Genomic DNA, 24,089 nt, shown 5'->3' on the forward strand with positions numbered 1-24,089 from the left:
GTGAAATCAAGTTTACAGATATTGATATTACATCCTTTAGTAATAGTAATTTATATGCATTGAAAACTTTGTGATGTACAAATAATTGCCAGTCACTGACAATAACTAATTTAAATGATGACTGTTACAGAAACTCCTTTTTATTTACTGTACAGTACGCCTTTACTCGTAATTTTTAAGTTAGCAATAGTGTGGAGTGAATGATGTCTTTTATCTATCTGACTTACTGCAGTGTAACACCAACACCAAATAATGAAAAGATCGCTTATTGCTTTTAAACAGTTATAAGATGGCATCAGGTGCTGGCATTAAAAGATTACCAATTGAAGCCTTAGGACCCGGGACAAGTAATTACTTTGTAGTTGGAATAATAATAGCGAAGCAGAATCCAAGAAAAATACAAAGTCGAGGTAGCCTGTTCATTTTCAGAATATTTATCTGTTGTCATCACTTGTAGTGAAATGGCATGATTAATGTAGTACCTTTTTTGTTTACTTAAATCATACAGTCGGTTCTTCAGAAGAAAGAGGCGTGTGCAGTTTCACAATAAGAGATTCACCATACGATTTTATAAATGTTAACTGTTGGGGGTCATTACATTTCATTGAGACAGAAATGGAGAACTACAACATTGGTGATGTTGGTATGTGATCACTAAGTACTTAACAATTTGTAATTATCCGCTTATTTATGAAAATATTTGTGTAACATACCATAGTTCAACCATTGTGTGTTTTTGTTACTTAACTAGCACCTTTGACTTATTTTCCATAGTTGAAATCAGCAATGCCAGGGTTACACACCGTAAGCCAGATCAAGATGAGAAATTTAGTCCTACTGTGACAAGGTATGATAATTACCAATCATTTTAGTCATTGTTTTCTTAAATTATGTCTAGTTAACTTCAGGCTTAAATAACTGCTCCTACAGATACTCAGTTTTTATTGTGTTACCACAGTAATATAGAATCTGATTCAAAGCATTTGCTTGTCTAATTTGTATATGTGAACCAAACATTGCCAGAGGCTGAGACTGGAGGAATTATTATTTTGTAAATGCAGGTGTTTCCTCAGGTACTGACTACCTCAGAAACTAAAATATGAAAGGGAGATGATGGCTAAATAACTTAGAAAGCAAGATTGAAATGGTATAATTCATGAGGCTGAATTGAGATCTCTTTAAAATGTCTACTTGACATGCAGTTCCACACTTCCTGGAAGATTTGCTAAGGATAGCTTATAATTTCACCTAATTTCAGCATGAGGGAATGGCAGTGCAATTTTGCACATTCGTAGGAACACCTGAAATATACTGTTTGGGTAGTGATGGATTAAACTGTGAAGAACTTAGTTTCCTATACTCTGAGTTTCGCATACTCAAAGTATAGGTCAAGTATTTCATGGAGCTGGTTTTCCATTTGTTACATATGCAAAAGTTGTATACCAGTCTGATTTATTTATGTGTTTATTCATTCATTCAGGGATCATCTCACAGTCCTCAAACAAGAAAAATTCCAATGTATTATATAACCATTCACAATGATATGTTACAATAACAGAAAAGACAACCTTTTATCAAAGTACCATGTACAGACTAACCTTACTTAAAATTACTTAAAATCTACCCAATCCTTGTACTGGTCGTGCCTTCGTACAACTCATACCACACTTCTCAAGCTGACTACCAGAATAACAGGTCCTTTTCGACCAATACAGCAGGTTACTGTTCGTGCCTTATTTCCACCAAACCAAATCAACTTAGCTTCACAACACAGGTCTACAAGGTTCTAGAATAAGATCCTTCATTGGGTAAAACTGAAATCAGTGCCCTCGTTTTCAATGACCAAAAGTTTCAGAAGTTCCAAAAGCGACATACCATCATTCTACACAAGACAGCTACCATTGCGTGCTGTCTTCTTCCTCCGAACTAGCAAAAGTGTGAGCATGTGCCTGCCTTCACACACACATACTCCCCTCCTCCCAGCAGCCACACCAAAGCCACCCACTCGCTAGTTGTTATGCTTCCAACCCTTCTGCATGTAGAGAGCCACTTCTCCTTGCCCGCTTGCGCCCCCTCTCTCTCGCTGGCACCTCATGCTTCATCCATACTATCAAAAACATGCTATGAAGACAAACCTGTCAACTGATCCCAGCAGAAATCTCGAACCATCTAACTTTGTTCAACAAGAAGATTTTTCACGCTTTCCACTACTGTGTCATATCCAACATTCATAACAGGAAAACAATATTATGATACTTCGTTCTCCTGTTACACTAAAAGCTGTTCTTTTTAACGCCTGCACATGTTTCATCGTAATACTGAACATGTTTCATCATAATACAGTGTCATCATAATACAATAGTAATAAACAATTCAAAGATATACATACATAGAATATATAAGGATGTTTTTATAAAGATATTACAGGGGCCAGTTGTGGGTACTGCTGAAGGTATCATACTGGTATCTGCCTGAAATGGTTTAAGAAACCCACAGAAAAACTAAACAGGATGGTTGAACAGAGCAAACTACAGCCTCTTGAATATGAGGTCAGTGTTTTGACACCTGCACTACCTCATTTAGTAGGTCCTTATTGTACAATATGGTTTAGATTATAAACAATTTGTCCAAAATAACTTATAATGTATAAAAAAAATTAAAAAGATAGTTCCACTGTCTGATACCATCTCCCCACACCATCACTGCACACATTATACGCATCCGCTGGTGGCTCCAGGACCACAAATATGTGCTATACCCCATGCAGTCCCTTCATTTCATTCATAAATTTGACTAAAAGTCCATAAACATCCTATTATACCCCAAGCAAATCGCCACATCCTTCCTTCAGACCATCTAGGAAACTAGTAAGCCAACATCCCCTTTATGAATGAAATGCTGATTGCAGGAGAATAAGACATTAGTATCATGCACTACATATCATTAGCACATCATTTTCTTATAAAAGTAGTATATTTTGATTCTGCATTCTAATACAGAGGGTGTTGTAGTTGTCCTATTTTGTTATTAACCAGAATCTGAGTCCTGTAAGTAATCTTTAATTGTGTAGTATGCATTGTTTATGAAGTATGTTTTAGGTGCCTTTTTAAATAGATGTATTTTCATTTTGTCATATTCTTGGGCTGTTCATTAAACAATTTTACTTCCTGATAGAAAATGCCTTTTTGAGTTTGTTGTTTATTTTTCCTTGATAAATACAAGTCTGAATTGGCTCTTGTCCCAGGACTACGAACATGTGATTCCCCTTCCAATCATGTACCGAGCGAGATGGCTACACTGGTCTTAATGTGCTGGACTTGCATTCAGGAGAACCAGCGTTTATTCCCTATATGGCCATCCTGACTTGGGTTTTCTATGGTTTCCCCAAGTTTCTAAGGTGAATGCTGGGATGGTTCCTTTGATTAGGCTGTGGCTGACTTCCTGCCCTGTGCCTATTCTCATCTAATTCTATCCTACTTTGTTAACATATATAGTGAATCATTTAAAACGTGCTCTGCAATTACTGCGGGAATGGAAAGTGCTATTCATGCACAGTTTTTCCACAGTGGGTTGGTAGTCAGGAACCTGTATTGTTAGCCAATCAGCAGATTGTAATAATATTTAGAAAGTGTTTTTTTTTATGTAAACATACACTTTTTAAATTGAACAATTCCTGTGTCCTTGGAGCAATGCCTGTTGGCATTAACAGACTCAAAGTAGTGTAAATTAGAATGTCAGTGGTGTTTGTTGCAGGATTCTATGTGAGTTGTTTATGAGATATTGTATTTTGAAAAGTTCCCATACTGACACCTGTTCAATACCTGTGATAGCACACTAAAGAGCAACACCAGTGGATACACTATTAAAGTGAACTGTGACCAGTAATAAGACAATTGACCATCACAAGTTGTGTTCAAACAACACATGCTTCCAGTATGGTATGGAACGCTGCTGCACATTTACTAGCATTTCAGTGGAAATGTCCAAGCATTTTGCAGTAATACATCATTGTATATCATTGGACGTAGTTGGTATGTCCTTGTGGGTAGAATCTTTTAGCTTTCCCTACAGAAAGTCTACAGGCATCAGTCTGGGGAACAGGTCAGCCAAAGTACAGATTCTCTATGTCCATCCCAACATTTTGGAAACAATTCATGAAGACATGCTGTAGTACTTTGTGCATTATGGACTGGAAAGCCATCATGTAGGTACCACAAGCTTCTCCTAGTCTGCAGAGGAACGTTTTCTAGCATCCTTGAAAGATCATCTGTTAGGGAGGCTGTGAAACTTGTGCACATTCAGTGTTCTGTCTATGAAAAATGGGCCAATGAGCTGATGGTTTGCTATCCCAGACCACTAATTTGAACTCCATGGGCACTGATGTTCCATCCAAAAAAGCCAATAGACCAATAGTGCATGTTTTGGTGGTTTACCTGGCCATGTTTGGTAAATGTGGCTTCATCACTAAACAATATATATGATACATCTGGAATATCCTGTCTTAATACTCATGTACAGAAGTTAACACAATTCTTGTAATCATTTCCATGCAGCTCTTGATGGAGAGAGATGTGATAGCGATGGAACCTATGTGGATGGAGAATGCGTAGGACACTTGCGTGACTCACACCACTTCCTCATGCACTTGCATGGAGCTAACATGCAGATCAACTGCAACAGCAACTAGAACATTAATTTCCCACTCTTCTGTCACATCTGTTTCCTTATGCTACATTGGCTAGGTGTTACACTTCAATTTTCACATAATTGGTTGAAGAGGTTGATAAATAATTGTCAAGATGGTTGACATCTCTTGAGATATATGCCACATGTACCGTACAAGAACAAACTGCAGTCTTCCTACACTCTCCACACACAATGAGCATGTCAGCTTTGTTAAATCCCATCATCCACTCATGACCTACTGCTTCGACAGTCACACAGTAACTGACTAGCAATTCGCATTGTACTTAAGAAATGTACAACCACACTGTAAGCAAACATAACAACATTGTACCTAGCTACTTCGTAAGTTAAATGGCACAAACAAGTGTTGCTATGGAAACTTTTTACAATACGCTATCTCATAAATGACTTGCACTGGAATCCTGCAGCAAACACCACTGACATTCTAATTTACCCAACTTTTAGGTTGTTAATGACAGTAGGCATTGTTCCATTTAAAAATGTTTATGTTTGCACAAAAAAAATACACTTTCGAAGTATTATTTCAATTAAGATTAAGGACTAACACTGCGAGCCTCTGACTACCAACTCATTCTATGAAAACTGGATACAATAGCACTTTCCATTTCCACAATATTTGCAGTGCAACTTTTAGGTGATTCATCCCGTATATATAATTTCTACAGTGTATCTTGCATGTCTGATATTGTTGTGCTAAATGGCCTGTGGATAAATAAATAATAAACGGTCTACAGAGCTGTTTGTGAAATACTGATATGCACAACAGATTGGTACATATGCTGACTTGGTACAGTAAGGATACAAATTTTTAAAATAGTTCTTTACAATGAACCCCAATCACTACTTTCAGTTATTCTTATGGTGCAGTTCTAAAAGTTGAAAATTATGTCCATGATTTGAGCCTCTGCTCTCCAGAAAAGAATTATTTAGTTAAAAATTGAGTGGTAAAAGGAATCATGCATCACCACAAGACATTGGCTGTTACAAATTTGATGGTAGGACTTGAAGAGCATAATGTGCTGATGACATTCTTTTTGCCAGTGTCTTTGTGTGTTCATTCCATATTAACTGACAATCAATATTCATACCAAAAACCTTTTTATTCATTCCAAAAATGTTTTGTAACACAATCTAAGTTTTATTGTCTGTGCTTAATATGACTGAGTTGTTCTTCCTTTTTTACTGAAATGTATGCTATTTAGTTTATTTAGGTTCTTTGTTAATTTATTACATACTGTCCAGTTGGAAAAATCCTGGACAGTTTCATTTACTTTCTCTATTAGGAGTTATCAGTGAGTGTGATGTTGCTGTAATCGGTGCTGATAACTTTTTCTCCATGTCTTATGCTGTGTGTAAAGTCATTTATATACATTAAGTACAGAGTTGCGCCATTCTACCCCAGAAAAACCATTTTTCCAACAATTGTTTTATTAAGATGGTTGACATCTCTTGAGATATATGCCACATGTACCGTACAAGAACAAACTGCAGTCTTCCTACACTCTCCACACACAATGAGCATGTCAGCTTTGTTAAATCCCATCATCCACTCATGACCTACTGCTTCGACAGTCACACAGTAACTGACTAGCAATTCACATTGTACTTACGAAATGCACAACCACACTGTAAGCAAACATAACAACATTGTACCTAGCTACTTCGTAAGTTAAATGGCACAAACAAGTGTTGCTATGGAAACTTTTTACAATACGCTATCTCATAAATGACTTGCACTGGAATCCTGCAACAAACACCACTGACATTCTAATTTACCCAACTTTTAGGTTGTTAATGACAGTAGGCATTGTTCCATTTAAAAATGTTTATGTTTGCACAAAAAAATACACTTTCGAAGTATTATTTCAATTAAGATTAAGGACTAACACTGCGAGCCTCTGACTACCAACTCATTCTATGAAAACTGGATACAATAGCACTTTACATTTCCACAATATTTGCAGTGCAACTTTTAGGTGATTCATCCCGTATATATAATTTCTACAGTGTATCTTGCATGTCTGATATTGTTGTGCTAAATGGCCTGTGGATAAATAAATAATAAACGGTCTACAGAGCTGTTTGTGAAATACTGATATGCACAACAGATTGGTACATATGCTGACTTGGTACAGTAAGGATACAAATTTTTAAAATAGTTCTTTACAATGAACCCCAATCACTACTTTCAGTTATTCTTATGGTGCAGTTCTAAAAGTTGAAAATTATGTCCATGATTTGAGCCTCTGCTCTCCAGAAAAGAATTATTTAGTTAAAAATTGAGTGGTAAAAGGAATCATGCATCACCACAAGACATTGGCTGTTACAAATTTGATGGTAGGACTTGAAGAGCATAATGTGCTGATGACATTCTTTTTGCCAGTGTCTTTGTGTGTTCATTCCATATTAACTGACAATCAATATTCATACCAAAAACCTTTTTATTCATTCCAAAAATGTTTTGTAACACAATCTAAGTTTTATTGTCTGTGCTTAATATGACTGAGTTGTTCTTCCTTTTTTACTGAAATGTATGCTATTTAGTTTATTTAGGTTCTTTGTTAATTTATTACATACTGTCCAGTTGGAAAAATCCTGGACAGTTTCATTTACTTTCTCTATTAGGAGTTATCAGTGAGTGTGATGTTGCTGTAATCGGTGCTGATAACTTTTTCTCCATGTCTTATGCTGTGTGTAAAGTCATTTATATACATTAAGTACAGAGTTGCGCCATTCTACCCCAGAAAAACCATTTTTCCAACAATTGTTTTATTAAAAATTTATCATGAGCATACATGTGAATGTGTTTGACTCTGTTTTCCAGCTAAGACTGGAACCATTCACTTGCTATTCCTCTTACCCCTATTGCTTCTAGTTTTGTTTGGCAGAGTTGTATAGTCAACAGGGTTGAAAGCGTTGGACAAGACACAGTACTTCTGAGTTAACCGAAGAAAACCATTTCAAACATATGTACAACACTGAAAGAAAATTTCATGCTTCCCCCACATCACTTAGCACTCTCCCAACAGACACAAATGTACATGGGAATTTGAAGTCTACAATAAACTCAAGGGTAGAGATGTACTGAGCATGGAGATGAGTTCACTGAAGCAAAAACTACAGGATCTCCTGGTGGAAAAATGCTGTTACTCGAAGCTGAGGAATTCATGAGTGATGAGATGATCGTTTTAACAATGTGAGAATTTGATATCATAATGTTATGTATAATATTGTACCTATGAAATAAGGCCTGGAAAATTTAGATACTATGTATTGGTTGTTGTTGTTGTGGTCTTCAGTCCTGAGACTGGTTTGATGCAGTTCTCCATGCTACTCTATCCTGTGCAAGCTTCTTCATCTCCCAGTACCTACTGCAGCCTACATCCTTCTGAATCTGCATAGTGTATTCATCTCTTGGTCTCCCTCTATGATTTTTACCCTCCACACTGCCCTCCAGTACTAAATTGGTGATCCCTTGATGCCTCAGAACATGTCCTACCAACTGATCCCTTCTTCTAGTCAAGTTGTGCCACAAACTCCTCTTCTCCCCAATCCTATTTAATACCTCCTCATTAGTTATGTGATCTACCCATCTGATCTTCAGCATTCTTCTGTAGCACCACATTTCAATAGCTTCTATTCTCTTCTTGTCTAAACTATTTATCGTCCATATTTCACTTCCATACAAGGCTACACTCCATAAAATACTTCCAGAAAAGACTTCCTTTCTCTTAAATCTATACTCGATGTTAACAAATTTCTCTTCTTCAGAAACGCTTTCCTTGCCATTGCCAGTCTACATTTTATATCCTCTCTACTTCGACCATCATCAGTTATTTTGCTCCCCAAATAGCAAAACTCCTTCACTACTTTAAGTGTCTCATTTCCTAATCTAATTCCCTCAGCATCACCTGACTTAATTCGACTACATTACATTATCCTCGTTTTGCTTTTGTTGATGTTCATCTTATGCCCTCCTTTCAAGACACTGTCCATTCCGTTCAACTGCTCTTCCAATTCCTTTGCTGTCTCTGACAGAATTACAATGTCATCGGCAAATCTCAAAGTTTTTATTTCTTTTCCATGGATTTTAATACCTACTCCGAACTTTTCTTTTGTTTCCTTTACTGCTTGCTCAATATACAGATTGAATAACATCGGGGAGAGGCTACAACCCTGTCTCACTCCCTTCCCAACCACTGCTTCCCTTTCATGTCCCTCGACTCTTATAACTGCCATCTGGTTTCTGTACAAATTGTAAATAGCCTTTCGCTCCCTGTATTTTACCCCTGCCACCTTCAGAATTTGAAAGAGAGTATTCCTGTCAACATTGTCAAAAGCTTTATCTTAGTCTACAAATGCTAGAAACGTAGGTTTGCCTTTCCTTAATCTATTTCCTAAGATAAGTCATAGGGTCAGTATTGCCTCACGTGTTCCAACAATCCTACAGAATCCAAACTGACCTTCCCCGAGGTCAGCTTCTACCAGTTTTTCCATTCGTCTGTACAGAATTTGCATTAGTATTTTGCAGCTGTGACTTATTAAACTGATAGTTCGGTAATTTTCACATCTGTCAACACCTGCTTTCTTTGGGATTGGAATCATTATATTCTTCTTGAAGTCTGAAGGAATTTCGCCTGTCTCATACATCTTGCTCACCAGATGGTAGAGTTTTGTCAGGACTGGCTCTCCCAAGGCTGTCAGTAGTTCTAATGGAATGTTATCTACTCCCGGGGTCTTGTTTCGACTTAGGTCTTTCAGTGCTCAGTCAAACTTTTCACGCAGTATCATATCTCCCATTTTATCTTCATCTACCCCCTCTTCCATTTCCATAATATTGTCCTCAAGAACATCGCCCCTGTATAGACCCTCTATATACTCCTTCCACCTTTCTGCTTTCCATCTTTGCTTAGAACTGGGTTTCCATCTGAGCTTTTGATATTCATGCAAGTGGTTCTCTTTTCTCCAAAGGTCTCTTTAATTTTCCTGTAAGCAGTATCTATCTTACCTCTCGTGAGATAAGCCTCCTTACATTTGTCGTTTAGCCATCCCTGCTTAGCCATTTTGCACTTCCTGTCGATTTCATTTTTGAGACATTTGTAATCCTTTTTGCCTGCTTCACTTACTGCATTTTTGTATTTTCTCCTTTCATCAATTAAATTCAGTATCTCTTCTGTTATCCAAGGATTTCTACTAGCCCTCGTCTTTTTACCAACTTGATCCTCTGCTGCCTTCACTATTTCATTCCTCAGAGCTACCCATTCTTCTTCTACTGTATTTCTTTCCCCCATTCCTGTCAATTGTTCCCTTATGCTCTCCCTGAAACTCTGTACAACCTCTGGTTCTTTCAGTTTATCCAGATCCCATCTCCTTAAATTCCCACCTTTTTGCAGTTTCTTCAGTTTTAATCTACAGTTCATAACCAATAGATTGTGGTCAGAGTCCACATCTGCCCCTGGAAATGTCTTACAATTTAAAATCTGGTTCCTAAATCTCTGTCTTACCATTATATAATCTATCTGAAACCTTCTAGTACCGCCAGGGTTCTTCCATGTATACAACCTTCTTTCATGATTCTTGAACCAAGCTATGATTAAGTTATGCTCTGTGCAAAATTCTACCAGGCGGCTTCCTCTTGCATTTCTTAGCCCCAATCCATATTCACCTACTGCGTTTTATGTATTGGTATATTACGAGAAAAACAATTTAATAATATTATTGTGTTAAACATAAAGATGTGCTGGTAAAATTAGTGTTAGAAAATTGTGTAACTGTGTACACCAAAAGCAAAGAAGTGATATCTCTCTTGTACAATACGATCAGATGATCTGTAAAATGTATGTCATGAGACGAATAAAATACAGATACAAAGACTAAGAATATGCCTGTAACATAGGCATTTTTGTTAAGAACATCAACCACCAATTTTGTGAACTGTGTAATGGCCACTATTATGCTTCTACTTCAGAAACAAACCTTTATTTAATATTTTTTCAGTTGACTCATTAATCTATCTTTCATTATTAATGTAATCATTTTTAGAATACTGACAGTGCTGAGCCTATACTCTTTGCATTACCTTTCTTTAATAAGGTAACAGTTGGTGCATGCCTAGAGAACTAAGAAAAAAATACATGAAGTAAAGGACTCATTTATTACGTTTGTTAATGGGTTTGTACACTGCCTATGCACTCCTTCAGAGCAGAGACTGGAACATTATTTGTTCCTGCTGACTTCTTTATCTTTTTAAATTCTGTATTGTCTTATTGCCTTCAAGCTCATGGTCATTTACAAAACTTGCCACTTCCTGAGGATTTTCTGTTTGGTCTTCCATTTGCATGTTATTATACTTGTTTCCAGTTTCATGTTTTTTTTTTTTTTATTTTCTGCATTATGCATTATTTTGTCATAAACAGTTGATCCCTGATTTGATTTGCCAGTGCCCTAGAAAAAATACGTATTGTGTGTTCCGAGACACTCCTTTTATGGGCCTGTAGTTTTGTGCATTTTACCAGACATATCCTTAGCTTTATTATCTAACAGTAATCATCAGAAAGGCCAAGCTCCTATATAAATACTTTACAATTTTCCCTGTCAATGTTTGTCAATACATGGTCTAAGACTGACAATGAACTTTTTGATAGCCTAGTATCAGTTTTTATAATTTGTGCCAAGCCATATATTTTCACATATTTAGAAAGTTATTACTAAATTCATTTGAGGGCTGAGCTTGTACTTCAGTTAATTAGTTGAAGAAAGTACATAGTACCACTAGGTGAGTGGTACAAGCACAGAATGATTAACTTTTTCGTGGATTTCTAGCTTTGTTAATTCAACAGCTGCCAATTCCAAACCTGTATCTACACTATTTGTGTCTGGACTGTTAACCCTGGAGTTTGGTCCCTTTACTCCCCAACCTAGCCATCACTAATTGTGATCAGATCTTCACTAGCTTTAAAATGTGAGCCATTTGTGACATACATACATAATCCCCCATCCTTTAAGGTACCAGTAGCCCTACAGTAGCAACTTGCACGTACTTGTGATGATAGCACTATATGTTGTACTTCAGTTTCTCTAGAGCTGTGCTCTATAAGGCGTACCACTGTGCTCTTCAAAGACTTCAATTCAACTTCAAACTGGTGTACTTAATTTTTAATAAAATCCTTGTTTGATGAAGAATATAATTCTGAGCAAATTTTGGTTGTGTTTGTCCTTATGATTTCCTTCCCTCTCTGATAATCCTGTAACTGGTGAGTGTGTACTCTGGTATGGTGCAGTCTATCTTCTGTGTACGCAGCGAAGAAATCTCTAAACAGATTGAAACACTTTTAAGGGAAGGGAAACTGTTCTCATGATTAGTCCTAAAAAAGGTGTAGTCCTACACACAAAAGGGTCTGGTCCTTCACACTATGACAGGTATTTGGCCATCTGGCCCCATACCAACCTGCTATACTCACTAATTAGCTCCATTAACCTCTCCATCTCAGTCCTTTTGAGGTGCTGACCGTAGACCCACCTACTGATAGTCCCCACCAGCACCAGTGCAATGTGTACTGAGTCAGCAACCATCTATACCATTCCAGCTCTCCATTAACTCACCATAGGGCATTGCCAAGATGAGGCTGATAACACTGTCAGAACAGCTGAGCTAGGCACACTTTGGTGCTACCAGTACGGGGAACTGTCTTGCTCAGGTCACCACCTATGTTGCACACTCCATTGCTGTCCAAGCTTTTCCCTTCCCCCCACCCTCAACTAACATTATCTGATCATCTTCCATGGATTTTTTACACAAACACCCTAAACCTCAATCACATGATTCAGCCCAGCACTGGGCTTGAAAACATTGGTGACCTGATACTCTTCCTCTGATTTCTCTTGTAACTGAGAGCCTACAATTCTACCATGACTGCTGCCTAGCAGCAGTAGCGTCATCTCCTTAAAATTAGTGGTATTCATAGCTTTCCTAATCGTGGGCAGAGTCTGTTGCACATTTCCCACTCTTACACCATCGTGAGGCTCCTCTCCCGACAATATGATGAAATTATTGGTGTGTATGTGAGACAGTGGATAATGTTTACTGTATAATGTGTCATCTAGCAAATAGCTACCAGACAGTTATGTGAATTAACTGTGCAAGCTACTGAAGGAAGTGAAAGAGGTAAGGTTGTTTGTTGAGCAGTAGGTATTCCATGATCAGTAAGCACTACAGGTCCATGATAAAAGTCTCTAAATACAAATTGTATGGTCTTTCACTTTATTGGAAGTTACCATTCTGAAAAGCCAATTTAAAAATTTTGTATAGTAGGGAACAGATAAACAGTAGTGCATTGACTTTGCCCCAGATCTGTTGCATTAGTAATATAACATATTTTGATCGTCATTCATTCATTCACTCACACATTGTGAAATAGAAGTGTCAGGTATGTGGTACGAGTTGAGTTACACATTGACAACTGTAAATTATATGTATGTAAATTATTTCAACTCATAGTATTGTCATTATGAATTGCTGAGTTCATTGTAAATTCACTGTTGTTATTTACCAGTAGTATATGTTTTGAAAATACATGTAAGAATCCTTAGGTACCTGAAGAGGCTTCTTCAAGAGTTTTGGTTACCAACTTTACATGATATTGCTGTTACACACTTGTGTAGGATAAATACTTTTTTTACTTTAGTTGCAATATTCCAGAAGATTATGGCACAGGATAGAACTGAGTGTAAGTGTAAAAGTATGCAACTGATCCTGTCTGCAGGTCAACATAGAGAGGGAGAGAGGTTTCCGAGTGTAAAACAGACAGAACTGAGCATTTTGCTTGTCTTATTCATTTATTATCCATCTGGATACCCAGAAATTCACACAGGAAACCTCATCCAGTAAAAGCCAATTGATATCTACTTCTGAGGCCTGTAAGTTGTTTTTATTTGTTTGGAATTGGTCAATATGAGTTCTTGCAAGATTAGGGTTAGCTTAAGCACTTGCCTATCAACCAATTCAAAGCCTAGTCATTATTCTCCTGGCAGTGTCTGGTATGAATGTGTTTGGGATCTTTATTGATATATGTGTGTCATCTGTTTCTTTAATTGTGAGATTCCTGCCACCCTTGTTAAATCCTTGTTTTACCCACCTCATCGCTGTTAAGACTCACTGTGGGTGATGCACTCTGTAGTAACTGATGATTCCCAGGCTGAACTTAAGAATGCTTTACTCATGGCATATGTTCACAGTAAAGTTTGGTACAGATTGCAACTAAAAGATTGTTTGTGAGCATTGAGAATAACAGAAACAAAGTTCACTGTCGTAATACCAGTTCTGAGGGAAACCTCATCCTGAGTGGCTGTAGAGCGGCTTCCAGGAGGGCGTGTGGTGTGGACTGCTGCAGAGCAGTGCGGAGGTGGTGTGGTGTAGAGTAGAGCATCCAGGCTGGTCTCAGCCTGGGCTGTGGGCTATGAGTGTAGCTGGCTCCTGGCCCGGGACTGAATAAGCAGTTGAGTGCTGCCACTGCAGGTTGTGCTTCGCCTTAAGTATCTGGCAGGTGGAACTATGTTCATGACTATGTGACATACTTGTTCCCTTGATAACAGTGCTGTCAGCTTTCTGATGGGTGCACTTTTTGGAAGTGTGGGTGATGTCCCCTGGTGGAACCTGTAACAAACAGTGAGTGAACCAACTGTTTGTACACAGTATTGCGTCCACAGTGCATGATACCCTGGTAGTATTTGTAAATAGTCTCTGGCCTTTGGGCGAAGGGTAAGCAACCCACAGAGTGAAGACATTGTGCTGGAAGCAAGGCAGTCAGCATATGGCCCATATACTACAGTCCTAATTTACTGAATGATTCATAGGTTTATTTTTAATTCTAAATTCTAGTTGTAGAATTTCAAAGAGAATATATGTGTAATTCATAGGGAAGCCGTTATAGACTATGAGCTCATGATGTTAGATCACTGAACATCCTGTAAGCTTGTCAGTTGGGTTCATATTAACTCCGTGCATGAGCCCAGAGATGCTGTGTTGCAGAAAGGCACAACAAAAAGACTGTCAGAAGTTAGCATTTGCCCAACAATGCCTTTGTCAAAAATAGACAACATACGCACATGCACACACACACACACACACACGCAAATGCAACTCTCTCTCTCTCTCTCTCTCTCACACACACACACACACACACACACACACACACACACACACACACACACACACACACACACAGTCCAGGCAGCAGGAGCCACACTGTGAGCAGCGGGGCATTATGGGGAAGACAACTGGCTGGGGGTAAGGAGGAGGCTGGGGCAGGGAGAGGGAGGGATAGTAGGATAGGGGTGGGGGGTGAAAGAGTGGGGCAGCAAGGTGCAGTCAGGAGGTTAGACAATGAGGGAGATGGGGGGGGGGAGGGGGTTTGCAGAAAAGGGGAGACTCTGCCCATGATTAGGAAGTCAATGAATACCACTAATTTTAAGGAGATGACAGTACTGCTGCTAGGCGGCAGTATTGGTAGAAGTGTAGGCTCTCAGTTACAAGAGAAATTGCAGGAAGAGTATCAGGACACCAACATTTTCAAGCCCAATGCTCGGCTGAATCATGTGATTCAGATTTAGAGTGTTTGTGTAAGAAATCCATGGAAGATGATCAGATAGTGTTAGTTGGGGGTGGAGGAAAGGGAACAGCTTGGACAGCGATGGACTGTGCAACATAGTTGGTGACATGAGCAAGACAGTTCCCCTTAGTGGTAGCACCAAAGAGTGCCTAGCTGAGTTGTTCTGACAGTGTTATCAGCCTCATCTTGGCAGTGCTGTATGATGAGTCATTGCAGAGCTGGAAGGGGTATAGATGGTTGCTGACTGAGCACACATTGCAGTGGTGCTGGTGGGGACTACTAGTAGATGGGATTACAGTATTATCTGTTTGTTATCAAAATAAACAGTTTATTAAAAATGAAGTACAGCAGCTTGAATTGAATTACAGTCTTTGAGCAGCACTGTGGTGTGCCTTATATAGTATAGCTGTAGAGACATTGAAGTACAAAGCATGTGCAAGTTGCTACTGTAAAACTATTGGTACCTTAACGTTTGGTGGATTGCATGTTTATGTCACAAATGGCACACATTATAAAGCTAGTGAAGATATGATCACAGTTAGTAAAAAGACTGAGTGTGTTGGTGAAATTGAGAGCTGTGTAGTGCTGGAATGGAAACAGGGAAGAAGCTACAGGGGTAAGAACAATGACTAATGAAGGTTGAGGCCACAAAGGTTATGGGAATGTAGGCTGTATTGCAGAGAGAGTTCCCACCTGCATAATTCAGAAATGCTGGTGTTGGTGGGAACACCTATTCCTCCCTCCCCCCCCCCCCCCCCCCCATCAACCTCTCCCCTCCCCTCGCCCTGGCCTCCTCCTTACTACCATCCGGTTGCCTCTGCCCTCATGCCCTGCTGCTTGCAGTCTGACTCCAGCTTCCAGAGACGGTGGTTGTGTTGTCTGTTTTTGACAAAGGCCTTGTTGGCCGAAAGCTAACTTTCTGACAGTCTTTTTGTTGTGCCATTCTGCGGCTCAGCATCACCACTATATGGTGAGTAGCAACTACCCTTTTCATTATATTGTTACATCCCATCCTGGATTTTTGATTGTTTGAATTTTGCCTGATGCCTTTTCTTCCATCCTAAACCAGAGCTGTTTTCCTTTGTTACCATTTTCTAATGCATTGCTACTCAGTGCCTGTCCTCTCTCTTCTTTCCTGTGTTACTCTTATCACCATACAAAACGCATTGCACATTCTAGTTATGAACCACACTGTGTCAACTATCTCAGCCGTGCACAATAAGCAGCTACAATACCAAACTGATTGTTTGTGCATCATCTTATGTCCCATGTTAGACCCACCGATATCATTAATCCTATAGCTTCATATTGATCATTCTCCCTGTGTCATCCTCCCATATTTCAGCGTATTATTTCCCGCACCTTTCCTGTGACACATGAACTTATATCTCATCCTAACAACACCTCCCCACCCCCCCAGTCATTCCTCTCTCTATTCCAGTTCACCTGTACTAATTTCATCTAATCTAGTCACTTCTGCAGTCTCCCTTTTGACACTTATCCACCCAAAGACCTGCAACCCATGTTACAAATGTGTTTATTTGTCATTTGATCTCATTGTGACTTCACGCCAACTTCAGTCTGTTTTCACATTTCACTACCGGCCTACTCCCTCAGATTTCATCATGCTTCCCGCTATTTCACCCGTTTCTTCCTTTTTGTATTTTTTCCCACTTATCTGAGTCCATTTTTACAAATCTTTTTGGACATAAGTCTACATTATTTACATATTTTTATTCATTTTTTCACCATCATGGGTGGTAGCCAGAGCCCAGTCCCACATACTGTTCCTGCTTTGTTGCTTGGGTTATGGAATCCCCGCAAATGGCCTCACTCATCAAATTACCCATCTCTAACTGGCACCCTTCCTTCCACAATGACCTCCATCTGTTCAGATTCCACCAATTCTTAGCTCTCACCAACAAAGTCCCACAAAACCATATCAACCAGTTACAAACCTCCTTGCAGTACCTTCCCTCCAGCTGTAAAATTTTCTTCTTATGCAATCCCAAATTCTTAGATCCCATAACACACTTTGAAACTCTTGCCCTCCAGGAACTAAAGCAATATGCATAATTTCACCTCAAAAAATTGTCCAATCTGCTCACTTCGTACTCTTGCCTTGGACTATCACTGTCCACAACCTCTATAATAACCTCCACTTCCCCCCCCCCCCCCCCCCCCCCTCTACATCCCCTCATAGCTGACAACCTCTGTCTCATGGACCTACTACACTTACCCTACCCTCCAAAACTCCCTCCCACCATCACATAGAACCCAGAAGCTAAACAGACCCAAAACACAGTCATGAATCTTGCCTTCAAAAGTCTTAGCCCCGCAGAAATATCAGTCCTTTCCAAAGGCCTCACCTTTTGCCCCATCCACAAATTCAATCATGTAGGACTTGTTAAAGGCCTTCTCTTCTTCTCTCAGTACCTGCAGTGGAAACACTTCTTCGCCACCTACCCTACCAATCAGACTCAAGCAGAGACCAACATTGGAACCTGCTTGCCTCTGTTCACTCCTCCATCCAAACATGATTCAGCCCCACTGCCCCCAAACCACCCCCTGTTAACTTTTCAGAATTTCTTAACCTCTAACCTTGCCTTGCCACCATTCCCCAACTCCCTCAACATGCAAACTAATCTTACATCTGCAGAACTGTCTGCAATCCACCACCTAAAAACTGATCCCAATCCAGTAACCCTACCTGCTGACAAAGCCTCCACCACTGTTGTTTTGAACCACAAGGATTATCTGGCAGAACGATTCCACCAGCTGCCTGTTTCATCCCTCTACAAACACTGCCACAGTTACCTCATTCCAGAAATGCAGCAGGATCTCTAGTCACCGGCCGGTGTGGCCGGGCGGTTCTAGGCGCTACAGTCTGGAACTGCACGACCACTATGGTCGCAGGTTCGAATCCTGCCTCAGGCATGGATGTGTGTGATGTCCTTAGTTTAGTTAGGTTTAAGTAGTTCTAAGTTCTAGGGGCCTGATGACCTCAGCAGTTAAGTCCCATAGTGCTCAGAGCCATTTGAACCATTTGATCTCTAGTCTCTCCTCAAATCCTTAGGCCCATCCCAGAATCTCTACCCAGAGCGAATCTCTATCCTCACCGCTACCATTCCTTGCACTCCTACCTTCTATATACTTCCTAAAGTCCATAGACCCAACCACACGGGATGCCCCATTGTGGCCTGTTACTATGCCCCCACTGAGGGAATCTCTGCTTTCATAGACCAACACCTTCCGGCTATTACCTGCAACCATCCTCATATATAAAGGATACCAACCATCTCCTCCATTGACTCTCCACAGTTCCTGTTCCCTTACCACATGGTGCCCTGTAGTCACTATTGATGCCAGCTCCCTCTACACTAACATCCCTAATGCCCATGGCTTTACTACCATTGAACACTACCTGCCCCAATGCCCAACGGACTCCAGACCAACCACCTCCTTCCAAGTCGCCATGACCAACTATATCCTCATTCACAATTAGTTCTTCTTTGAAGGCATTATCTACAAACAAATCCGAAGTATAGCTATAGGCATCCATATGGCACCATTCTACGCCAACTTATTCATGGGTCATCTAGTGTTATCCTTCCTAAACACCCAGAATCCCAAACCCCTCACCTGGTTCAGATATAGTTGATGACATCTTCATGATCTGGATCGAGGGTGAGGACACCTATCCACATTCCTCCAGAACCTCAACACCTCCCCCATTCACTTCACCTGGTCCTACTCAACCCATCAAGTCACCTACCTCAATGTTGACCTCCACCTCAAAGGTGGCTATATCAGTACCTCAGTCCATATCAAACCTACCAACCACCAACAATACTTGCACTTTGACAGCTGCAGCTTGTTCCATACCAAGAAGTCCCTTCCATACAGCCTAGCCACCCGTGGCCATGACATCTGTAGTGATGAGCAGTCCCTTTCGAAGGTCTCACTGAGGTCTTTACAGATCGTAATTACCCTCCCAACCTTGTACAAAAACAGATTTCTCATGCCTTATCTTTCCACTCACCCAACACCACCCAAAGCCCCACCATCTGGCCACAGAGGAGCATTTCCCTTGTGACTCAGTACCACGCAGAACTGGATCAATTGAATTACATACACCGCCAGGGTTTCGACCACCTCTCATCATGCCCTGAAATGTGAAATGTCCTACCCACTATCTTTCCCACTTCCACCACAGTGGTATTCCACCACCCACGAAACCTAGACAATATCCATGTTCATCTCTACACAACCTCTGCTCTCAAGCCTTGTCTCATGGCTCATACCCCTGTAGTAGACCTAGATGCAAGACATGTCCCATACATCCATCACCACCTACTCCAGTCCTGTTACAAATATCACCTATCCCATCAAAGGCAGGGCTACCTGTGAAACCAGTTATGTGATTTACAAGGTAAGCTGCAACCAGTGTGCTGCATTCTACATGGGCAAGACAACCTAGAAGCTTTCTATCCACATGAATGGCCACCGACAAACTGCGGTCAAGAAACAACTGGACCACCTTGTTGCTGAGCACACTGCCCAACATTACATCCTTCATCCTTCATTTCAATGTCTGCTTCACAGCCTGTATCATCTGAAGCCTTCCCACCAACACCAGCTTTCATGAACTGCACAGGTGGGAACTTTCACTGCAATACATCCTACATTCCTTTAACCCTCCTGCCTTCAACCTTCACCAGTCATTGTCTTTACTCCTCTAGCCCATTCCCTGTTCCCATTCCAGCACTACACAGCCCTCTATTCCACCAACACACCCAGTCTTTTTACTTTCTCCTTTTCTGCTAATCCCCCTCTTTCCCATGCACTCTGTCTAACTTCCAGACTGCACCTAGCTCCCTATCCTCTCTCCACCTCATCCCTGCATGCTCCCCAACAACACTTTACTATCCCCCACCCCTACCCTGCTATTCCTCCTCCTCCTTGCCCCAGTCCCCCCTTACCCTACCCAGTTTCCTCTCCCATAATGCCCTGTAGCTTTCAGTCTGGATCTAGCTGCCAGAGACAGTGGTCATGAGTGTGTGAGTTGCATCGGTGTGTGTGTGAGTTGTGTCTATTTCTGGCAGAGGCCTTGCTGCCCAAAAGCTAACTTTCTGACTGTCTTTTTATTGTGCCTTTCTGCGACTCAGCAACTATCCTTTTCATTATATTGTTAGATTCCATCCTGAATTTTCCATTTTTGATTTAGCCTTTTCTTTTTCTCTTTTCTGAAGGGATTGTGGCATGATTAATTGCTGCTGCTACCCAGTCTTCCTTCCAACATGCTAATCAAAATATCTGAAAAAACTGGTTCATGGACAGTTTGTTGGCTGGTTTTATAGCAGACTGTGTGTGCTGAACGGGCACTATTTTCTTTTAAGAAACAAAATTTAGAATGTATTAATAAAAGAATACTGTTCATTGGCTTTTTCTTGTGACCTATCTGGGGCATTACACAGTGTCAACTATTATATTCTTTTAAGGAAAGTGTAATTTTATAAATTAAATGAGGCCAATAGTTATGTAAATTAAAACCTACAAAAATAATAGAAATCAAAAGACGTATCCCAACAACACAGCTAAAAGAGCACCTGTAATGCCGAACTAGAGAACCATCAATGGTGGAGTACTACTGGACTGTGTGCCTTGTCTCCTGTTGTTCCTCCTGTTTATCAACGATCTTCTATTTGTACTTTGAGGCTCATTTTACTCTCTTTGCTGATGGAATGAACATTATGGTTAATGAAACTGCCAACAACAATCTTAAAAAAACCGTAGATACCACCCTTGGAGAAATTCTTAATTTGTTCAACTCAAATGAAATGTCACTAAATGCAGAAAGCTCAGTGTGTTCATTTACAATGATCAAGACTTAATGTGCATGGCATCATTTTGCTGCACTGGTAATGATTAATTAAAAGTTACTTATTGTGTTTGTTGTATATTCATAGTCTATGCTAAACTTAGTAATTTATATCCTACAGTAAGTAAGGAGTAAGTGTTGTTTCTCTGTGATTACTTACATCACCTATGCTGTTGGGTTTTTTCTGTTCCTAATAATCTTAAGTCATTTGAATGTAGTCTTTATCTGCAAAAAAAGCCTAAATCAGCCCAATTTGCTGTTTGTGCTATTTCCTCTCTTTGAGATTTTGTGCAGCAAAACCTCATACTACAACTACCTTCGCGTATTTTCATCACATAGCTTTATGTTCTCAGGGAACCAGTTTCAGGCAAGAAAGTATTTTTAGCACCAAAAAGAGAAAAATAGAATAGTGACAATGGTTCATCTCAGTAATTCTAGAGGAACCTCCTTAGTGTGTTGTAAATTCTGACAAACATCAGAATACATTTGCTCACTAATTTGTTTTACTGGCAGTAGTCAGGTTTTATACAAATGAAACAGCTCATATCACAACCACAATACAAGGACAGTGACCTACATGAACTTGAAAACCTCATCACAAAGGAAAAAAGAATGTATTACACCACCACAAATGTGCTCAGTTATCTCCATATTCAGATTAAATTTGCTGTCAGTGAAACACAAGAATTGAAACAGCAACTTGAGTATTACCTAACAAAAAATGATGTTGTTGTGGCGTAACAAGCTAGTTACGCCACACTGAGAAGGGAGCCGAAAGGCACGCGTACACACACGCCGACTGGCGTCAAGTCTGGAACAGGATACGTTATGACTGCTATAAAGAAAATACGTAGCTTTGGAATATACTTAACTTTTAATCACTCCTTGTGATACATCTCTCTTGACTATACAAATGAGACTCGTAAGATACATGCACTGTTACAATTGGCGTCTTGCTAGGTCGTAGCCATGGACTTAGCAGAAGGCTATTCTAACTGTCTCTCGGCAAATGAGAGGAAGGCTTCGTCCGTATTGTCGCTTGCAATGTCGTTTGTACAACTGGGGCGAGTGCTCGTCCGTATCTCGAGACCTGCCTTGTGGTGGCGCTCGGTCTGCGATCACACAGTGGCGACACACGGGTCCGACGTGTACTAAATGGACCGCGGCCGATTTAAGCTACCACCTAGCAAGTGTGGTGTCTGGCGGTGACACCACAGATGTTATGAAGTCTGAATAGTTGGGTGGCAGTGTGTTTTTGATTGCTGCATAATACTATTTGAGACATATAATGACAATAATAAATAAACAGTGTTCCAATGTTTGTTCAAGTGCTTCTTCAGGTATATCTTGCAAAGTTTTTGAAGGCTTATTGAATATTAATAATTTGTGCCCCAAGAGTTTACAACTGTTAACTGATTTTGACAGTCTGTGATATGGTGTATAAATGCATCTGTGGCTTCTTGTGTTGTAATGATGCACATTTTCTGTATGTATTGCTTCTGGTGACTTCTTCTTTGTATATATTAAAACATAGTATATACACCATCATTCAAAAAGTTCTAAGACTGATTTTATTCCTGGCTCAGAAGGAACTACAGCACAGTACTTATGGTCCCAGACTGAACTAACAACAGATGTGCATTTGACTAGTCAGTTGGAAGGAGGCAGTGTGAAGTTAGTGCTATAACCTATACAGTCAGTGCGCATAATAGCATGGCCTTACAATGGCACAGATGGCGCAGAAACTGCTGTGCCATATGTAAACAGCCATAATAAGCAGGTGCACCAGGCCCTCGGCCACTCTAAGCAGGTGCGCCAGGCCCTCGGCCACTCTGATGCTTTCATGACTTTGGAACACTTCACTGTTAGATTGTGCCTTAATGCAATATCTAATTTGTATGTTGCTACTTATTACCACGCCATTCAGTGTGACTGTATTTTCCCTTTTGTGGAACAAATTAAAAGTTGGTTGGTAGGAATTGTAATATTGTGTTTGTGCAATTTAATAATATTTTTGGTAGCAAGTGCAGTATTCAACTCAGTGTGTTTCATTTTGCAGTTCACTATGGCCAATATGTCGATGGAAGAAATTCTTCGATCACTTGTTGACCAGCAGAGAGCTCTCACCAACCAGCAGCAGGGTCTCTCTGTGGCATTAAACAATTTGGCAGCTTCTTTGATGTGCCAGAGTTGACTGTCGTTGACACAATGCCTGCTGATTCCTCCATATGGTGATACTGCGGAAGATTGGGACGCATACAAAAAACGTCTTCGGCAACATTTCCAAGCTTTTGGTATCACCAACGCCAACCTGTGTGAGGCTTTCTTTCTAGCATGGATTTCTCCTTGTACTTATCACCTTTTATGTCAACTTGCTCCTCTGCAGGAACCTGCCTCTTTTAATGAAATGTGTCAGTTGCTCTCTAGTTATCATTGCAAATGTACTCATGTTATTACTGCTCATGTTGAGTGCTACTGCTGTCAAAGGTGGCCACAACAGTCGTACAGAATTAGGGCAGTGAAACTTAATGGACTCAGCCGTCATTGCCAGTTTGTTACTGAAGCTCACTAGGACTCGGATACTGATTTGATGGTTTGTGATGCTATAATCCACTTGAACCATGCTTTACAGTGTGAAAATCTCTCTGACAGAGGTTTGAACATTTCCCAGTCTTTTGAAGTATCTAGGAAAATCAGATAGAAGCTTGATTTGAAGTAGCTGCCATTGTTTCGCTACCTCAGCTGCTGTCTGTTCGCTCTTAGGGGGAAGATGACATTGCGACCTTGCAATCGCGGTCTCCACATTGAATGGGACAGCACTATGCTAAACAGTAATGGCAGTCAGCGTCACAACAGCAGCCAAGTGCTCTTCTCCCATCGTACCCTTATTGCTT

General features: G+C 40.2%; 1 protein-coding gene across 1 annotated transcript in view; it reads left to right on the forward strand.

Moving 5' to 3' along the window:
- Window positions 1-289: 289 nt before the first annotated feature.
- LOC124788665 (meiosis-specific with OB domain-containing protein) overlaps window positions 290-24,089 on the forward strand; it is a 230,305-nt gene continuing 206,505 nt past the window's right edge. The window contains exons 1-3 of the mRNA XM_047255941.1: window positions 290-410; window positions 509-643; window positions 775-847. Of these exons, the coding sequence (XP_047111897.1) occupies window positions 290-410; window positions 509-643; window positions 775-847 (329 nt within the window). The remainder of the gene's footprint in view (window positions 411-508; window positions 644-774; window positions 848-24,089) is intronic.

Source organism: Schistocerca piceifrons, chromosome 3 (genome assembly GCF_021461385.2).
Source record: "Schistocerca piceifrons isolate TAMUIC-IGC-003096 chromosome 3, iqSchPice1.1, whole genome shotgun sequence".
Lineage (NCBI taxonomy): Eukaryota > Metazoa > Arthropoda > Insecta > Orthoptera > Acrididae > Schistocerca > Schistocerca piceifrons.